At 42.2% G+C, this 7544-nt stretch overlaps 1 protein-coding gene across 6 annotated transcripts in view; it reads right to left on the bottom strand.

Moving 5' to 3' along the window:
- POLK (DNA polymerase kappa) overlaps positions 1-7544 on the bottom strand; it is a 358361-nt gene that overhangs the window by 22120 nt on the left and 328697 nt on the right. For all 6 annotated transcript variants that reach the window (XM_060201047.1, XM_060201051.1, XM_060201046.1 and 3 more), the window contains 3 exons: positions 3808-4056; positions 1906-2030; positions 764-930 (listed from right to left, as the gene is read on the bottom strand). In XM_060201047.1, the coding sequence (XP_060057030.1) occupies positions 764-930; positions 1906-2030; positions 3808-4056 (541 nt within the window). The remainder of the gene's footprint in view (positions 1-763; positions 931-1905; positions 2031-3807; positions 4057-7544) is intronic.

Here is a 7544-nt window from a genome sequence, read left to right as displayed (position 1 = left end):
CTTAGCATTGGACAAATCAACCTATTGCAAATCTGGAAAAGAAGAGACGTGGTGGTGGTGGGGAGACAGCATCATGGTGATGCAAAGAGACTCAAACCTGAGGCTCCAAAGTCCCAGGTTCAATCCCCAGCAGCACCATAAGCCAGAGCTAAGTAGACAGGCTGTAAAGGCTTCTGAGTAGGAATCTGCTCTCGTTCATTCAATGGTGAATTCTGGAATAAGAATTTTCTTTCTTGGGGTCAGGTGGTGGCACACTTTAAGCGCTCCTATTACACTGTGCAAGGACAAAGGTTCAAGTCCCTGGTCCCCATCTGCAGGGAGAAAACTTCAGGAGGGGTGAAGTAGAGCTGCAGGTGTGTCTGTCTCTTTCCCTCTCTGTCTTTATCCAATAATAAATAAAGGATCAAAACATAAATCAAATCAAATAAAAAAGAAGTATTTTTCTTTCCTTTCGTGCTAAACAAAGAGTAAGGTATTTAGAGAAAAAAAATCACCCATGATTATTCTGGTCATATTTCTAATCGCTGTAGCTAACAGCCTAGAAACGGTTCTTAAGTCTTCTCATCCTTTTGCCCACATCTGATCTTTTACTTTGATTGAAAAAAAGTATATTCTAGGTTGAACTGGTCTAAGCTTTTTAAAAAAAACAACAACAACAACAAAAAAAACACATGTTATCATAACTGCCACTTTGATGGTCAAAACTTATTTCAGCTAATGGAGAGGAGAATAAACACAGAACAGCAATATTTAGACAGGTTACCTTGTCAGGTGTGTTGAGCCTAGGCCCAGGGAGACATGAAGGAAATAATGCCAAGATGTTTCGGAGAAAAGGAGAGAAAGTAATGCCCTCTGTTGGTAGAGTTCTGTACAAGTAACAATCCCCAGGGCCCCAAGCATTTTCTCTGTGACTTTCCCTATTCCCGAAACCTAGAAGAGAATCAACATTTACTATTTACAGTTAAGGGGCGGATTAATACTATGATCTCATTATACCTTTTATAATCAGTAAAGATATCAATAATGTTGACGAGCCTTACAAGTTGTACGAGAAAAATTGTTTTGATTAGTTTGGGGCCAGATTCCTAAACTAGTATTCTATGGAAATAGTTAAAAACATTTTTTTTTTAATTTCAAAGCTTAAAATTAATTTTAGGGGAACACTTATTCATACCTCGGAAAACACTGCTTTATACTTACAACTTACAAATACCAGGAGCCAGGTGGTGGTGCACCTGGTTGAGTGCATACACTATAGTACGCAAGGACCTGGGTTCAAGCCCCCGGTTCCCATCTGAAGAGGGACAATTTATGAGCAGTGACAATTTCTGTCTCTATCCTCCCCAACATATACTTTTCATACTGAATTGCTCATTCTGAGTACTAAAAACCATCTTATTTATTCATATACATTATGTTGACAGAAAAAAGCAAGTCTTAGAGAACATCAAACAGTGTCTAGTACAATTATTGTTCGAAAACTGCATATATAAAGAGGGCAAAGTACTTTGATTTTTTTTTTTGTCAAAGCAATTAAAATCCTAAGTCTCTTTAAAGTATCATGCTTGTCAATTTTAGAATTAAGATAGTATATTAAGTTACAGCTGAAAAGGCACTTGATTATATTTATTTCTCTTCTTGGCAGGGTCAAGTTAAAATTCTATTATCTCTCACTTTATTACAACTTTTCAGCCAACAAACTTCCTAAACCTTACTTTAAGGAAGTCATAAAAAGCATTAGTTTAATCAGATTCAATTATCCAACAGAGCTCTTGTTTACTATCTATTTTTCAGGACTCATTTATTTTTCATAAACATAATAACTGCTGCAGCCCTCTACAGTGCTGCCTTCAGCAGTCAGGGTGCACACACACACGTGTGAGGAATCTCACATGAAAGCCTCACCTTTCTAATGGGTAAGTCTTTGATGAAGTCCATCACAGCCTGTCTATCCGGGAGGATCTGGTGCTGTCCGTTAGGCTTCTTCTTATCACTGCAGATCTTTGCTAACATTGTGTTTGGGGCGATGCCTTAAAAGAACGCTCTAATTTAGATTCAGAAAAACGTGATAACTACAGAAAAAAAAAAGTGCCAAACCTCTGAAAATACAGGCTATGGTCCTTTAAAAATAACATTCGACTACCATCAATTTTCCCAAGGCTTGGCATGATGTTAGGAAGAGGAAATGAGCTAGTTATTGTGCAGCAGAAGCAACAAATGCTTAAATCCCCATGGTATTTTAAGGTCTAGAAAGCATTCTGAGTTTATTTAAATGGCATTTTAAATTGACTTACTTTCATAGGAATACAGATCTCAGAGAAAAAATCCAGAGTTTAACAGGATGGTTGTTCACTTTTTGAAAAGATGTTCTGTATGTATCACCTCCATACAGACAAAATACCAAAGGTTCTCGGTTATATTTATTTAAAATAACGATAATGAAACGTTTGTATCCTCTTTATAACTAAGGAAGCAAATTACTACTTCTAGAAAGATAGCTTATAATTTCTAAGAGTCTTGATGATTAAAATAACAGGCATGTTTATGGGGCTGGCTGTAAAGCAGCCCAGCTGACAGCAGAGAGGTCACCGTGAACAAGGCTTGACCTTGGGCATCACAGGGGGCATTTGCATGGCGGGAGCTTCACACGTGGTGGAGTAGTCCTGTGGTGTCTGCTCTCTGTGTCTCTCTCCTCTCCCTCTATCTCTCACCCTCTGCAATGATGATGATAAAGATATAATAATAATAATAATAATAATAATATCCACCAAGAGTAGGAAGCTGTGTAGGCACAAAGCTCCAGCTGTATCCCTGGTGATGAAACAGATAAATGTGCATGTTCACAGATAATCACCAGAGGTCAGGGACACAGCACAGCTGTGTGGAGCAGAGTTGCTCGAGGTCCAAAGGGCCCAGATTCAATCCCTAGAAACACTGTATGCCATACCCCAGCAGTGTTTTAGTCTCTCTCTGCCTCTGTCATGAAAATAAAAAAAATACATACATACATGTTTTAAAATACATACTGAACCACGCAATAATTTATTTTAGTTTTTATACACATCTTCCTAAAGTTTTACTTATGGCCCTGCTTTGGAAAATGAAAAGACTAGCCTAGTTATAATGTGACTTTCATAAAATAACTTAGGGTCCCCATGGTGAGGATCGGTTTCTACACTGACAAGTTATTGACATATCACATGTCAAACTCTCCCTATTTACGGATGGCCCCAGAGTGCTGTCCTGCTAGTCAGTATTTCTTTTGTGTCCTACATTATTGTCACCAGGAGTCTCCCTCTAGTCCTGGACAAGGATGAAATCTTCCATGGGGGGGGGGGGGCCAGCATCTGACTATGCTCACATTACCATGCACAAGGACCCAGGTTCAAGCCCCCACTCCCCATCCGCAGGAGGAAAGCTTCGAAAGTAGTGAAGCAGGTCTGTCTCTCTCCCTCTCTATCTTCTCCTCCCCTGTCAATTTCTCTCTGTCTCTATGCAATAATAAATAAATGAATAAAAACTTTAAAAAAAATCTTCCATGCGAAAGCTAATTTAAAGCATTAGGTAAAAGCGATTAAAGGTATTTTATGTTTCATACAGAACAGCTGAATAAAATTTCTGATGGGAGGCTTACAGGTTTTTCTGCTGAAGGTTAACACACCTGCAGGTTTACAGCATTCAGCATTCTAAAGAGGTGCGGGTGTCAGAAGGTGCGAGAGACACCGGATAGGTGAAGTGTTACTGACACTCTTTGTGACGAGAGGAGATTAATATCAGACTTGAGCTACTGCTGGAGCTATTTAGTACCTGCACTAGCTGTCAGTGTTGTTTTTTGCTCGATTCTAAAACGAATTTCCTTTACCACTTCCTCCGCTGATGTTCCAAAAACAACAGTATTTGGGAGTAGTGGACTGTTATTTTGTCCTTCGCAGTTCACTTGGGTAGAGTTTCCTGAGGGCTGCCAATCAGGAGGGCTATCTTCAAACAGCAGTGGAGAGACGGCTCGCTGCAGGGCACTCCACTGTTCCTGGTTGTTGACATCTGCTCCTGGTTTCTCTATGATTATAAACAAGAACAACGGTTCACCCTCATTTTGAGAAACGTGGACTCCACAAGTTGGCTTTCCTTACACTCTTTACAGAGACGACGCAAGATTAGCACCACTTTTAGTTTTGTTTCAAAGAAGAAAGATCAGAAATGGTCATTTATATTGAGTAACACTTTATATTCGGTAACAACCACAAAACACTGACCATAGGTTTTTTTTTTTTAAATAAAGAGAATAATTATCCGAAAAAAAATACTATTTCCACAATATACATTTTAAAAGAAAGCATTCTATATAACAAACTATTTTGCGTGCTTACGCTAACTGAAATCCAGAATTGGGATCAGATTCACGCTACTGTTTGTTTGTTTGTTTGTTTTCTTTCAAAATGGACAGCTTTTCTTTCCCTCTGTTCATCTCTTGGAGGATAAGGAGAGAAAAACCCTTTTCAATGATAATTTGTTTTTCCCTTTTCATTCACAAAGAATTCTTGAAAATTCATTGAAAAATCAATATATAAAAGTCAAACAATAGGCTAGTCCTTACAGACCATGTTACCAACAGCTGAATTAGAGTCTCAGCAGTGCAAAGCCACTCAGCAGGCAGGGAGAATGCCCTGCAGACATGAATGAAGGCCCAGTTCAAGGGCTGGAGCAGTGCCCTTGCTCCACTCTCGCTTTCTAAATGAAGTCTTGACACCGCTTTGCTTTGTTTTTGTTGTCACACAGCTTTACTGTTCCGGGCTAACTTTTTCAAGGGGGGAGAGGGGGAGGAGGGGGAGGGGAGGAGGGGAGGGGGGAGGGAGGGGGAGAGGGGGAGGGAGAGGGAGAGGGAGAGGGAGAGGGAGAGGGAGAGGGAGAGGCAGAGGGAGAGAGAGAGAGGGAGAGGGAGAGGGAGAGGGAGAGGGAGAGGGAGAGGGAGAGGGAGAGGGAGAGGCAGAGGGAGAGGGAGAGGCAGAGGCAGAGGGAGAGAGAGAGAGGGAGAGGCAGAGGGAGAGGGAGAGGGAGAGGGAGAGGCAGAGGCAGAGGGAGAGAGAGAGAGGGAGAGGGAGAGGGAGAGGGAGAGGGAGAGGGAGAGGCAGAGGGAGAGGGAGAGGCAGAGGGAGAGAGAGAGAGGGAGAGGCAGAGGCAGAGGGAGAGGCAGAGGCAGAGGGAGAGAGAGAGAGGGAGAGGGAGAGGGAGAGGGAGAGGGAGAGGCAGAGGGAGAGGGAGAGGGAGAGGGAGAGGGAGAGGGAGAGGGAGAGGCAGAGGGAGAGAGAGAGAGGGAGAGGGAGAGGGAGAGGCAGAGGGAGAGGCAGAGGGAGAGGGAGAGGGAAAAGGAGAAGGAGAAGGAGAAGGAGATGGAGAAGGAGATGGAGGAGGAGGAGGAGGAGGAGAAGGAGAAGGAAGAGGAAGAGGGAGAGAGACCATCGAATTCAGACTTTAGGCAGTGGGAGCCAGGTTTTAACCTGCATCCTGTACGTGACAAAGCAGGCACAATATTCTAGCCAAACAAGCTGTTTGCTGCCCCCCTCCCGCATTTAAAAGTGAGGCAAGGCGGCTGAGGCGGTGGTGCAGTGCACAGTGTTGGGCCACAAAGCATAAGGTCTCCAGCCGGACCCCTCACCACGTGATGGTCCTTGCTCCCTTCTCCCTTTCACAAACTCAAATAAAAACAAATGTTTATAAAAAAAAGTGGGCAAAAGGCATTAAGCAATAAGTAATCTGGAATTAGTATGCTTGAAAATAATTTTAGAAAGGAAAAAAGTCTTCACTCAAAAGTTGATTTTAATTTTAGCTTGCTTATTTTTAATGCAGGAAAACATTTCAAATATATAAAAATCACCTTCTAAAAGTTACACTTCTTCAAATGTAGAACTATTTAAAGTCTGATCAGATTAACTACAATATAAACTTAGGACAAAGAAGTCTCTATCATTATTTCCAGTAGACAGTCAACTAATATTTTTAAAAGTAAGAGTGAAAACACCAATTTTCTCTTTCTTGTTTTCTTTCAATGCTTCACAAATGGACTATAAAATGCATGTAAAGTTATATTGATACCGAAAAACAGTCTTGAATAAATCTAGTAAAGTCTTGACTTTCAAATTTAATGGAGTAGAAATGTACTTTGAATGTATGTATAACAACTGAGACTACCAACAGAGCTCTCTGATCCCATTGGCTAATTCATTTTATAAAAATATTTTCCAAATGAAGTAACTGCTGAGGTAAAATTAAAAGTTTCAAAGCACACGTGACTACCGATTACTTAAAAATGAACTTGGCCTTTTAGGAAGATTTTTCTCAAGATAAATCAATAAATTACCTGATTCATGTGGAATTTTAAAGACTGTGAGGGCCCATCCAGAGCTCACTTGGTAAGGTGTGCACAGAGCCCTGGGTTCAAGCCCTGACGCCACATGGGGGCATACCGTCATGGAGGCGTGGGGGATCGCCTCAGGTCATGGAGCAGTGCTTGGTGCCTTCTCGACTCTCATCTCTTCCCCCCTCCTCTGTCTCTGTCTCTCTCTCTCTTTCTCTCTCTCTCTCTCCTTATAGCATCTCCATCTGAAAGGAAAAAGGAAAACAAACATCCCAAGGAATACTGGGATTGTGCACGTGCAGGCCACACCCCTGTACCACACACACAGAGACAGATGTGTTTCCAAATCTGCATTCCCAAGCTGTATGCAAAGGATAAGCCTTATTTCCAAACAGATGCTAGCTTTTATCCATGTGTCGTGAGTAGCTGCATTAATCTTCGTAGTCTGGCTTTTCAACACAGAGCCATTTGGAGCGGAATCAAGACTTAACCACAGTTGAAATGTAACATGTCCACCGGTGCTGGGTGGATGCTGGTACACCTGGTTGAGCTCTAATGTTTCAATGTGCAAGGGCTCGGGTTCAACCCCTGGACATCCACCTGCAGGGGGAAAGCTTCACAAATAGGGTTTTTAATTGTTGTTGTAGTTACTATTGTTGTTGTTATTGATGTCGTTGCTGGATAGGACAGAGAAATGGAGAGAGGAGGGGAAGACAGAGAGGGGGAGAGAAAGACAGACACCTGCAGACCTGCTTCACTGCCTGTGAAGTGACTCCTGTGCAGGTGGGATCCTTACACTGGTCCTTGCGCTTTGCGCCACCTGTACTTAACCCACTGCGCTACCGCCCAACTCCCTAAATTTTCTTTTAATATGAAACCTCACAATTAAAAGTATCCTATCTGGATGGCATATGATTAAAAAAACAGTATTTCAGTCTTTTTTTTTATACTGGTTGGCACTTACTATCCAGATTTATACAAACATAAGGGAGGCAGGCGGTAACACAGCGGGTTAAGTGCACATGGTTCAAACTGCAAGGACCGGCATAAGGATCCCAGTTTGAGCCCCAGGCTCCCCACCTGCAGGGGGGTCGCTTCATAGGCAGTGAAGCAGGTCTGCAGGTGTCTATCTTTCTCTTCCCTCTCTGTCTTCCCCTCCTCTCTCCATTTCTCTCTGTCCTATCCAACAACG

Source organism: Erinaceus europaeus, chromosome 11 (genome assembly GCF_950295315.1).
Source record: "Erinaceus europaeus chromosome 11, mEriEur2.1, whole genome shotgun sequence".
Lineage (NCBI taxonomy): Eukaryota > Metazoa > Chordata > Mammalia > Eulipotyphla > Erinaceidae > Erinaceus > Erinaceus europaeus.
The sequence above is the reverse complement of the archived record's forward strand: the minus strand, read 5'-3'. Positions and strand labels throughout refer to the sequence as shown.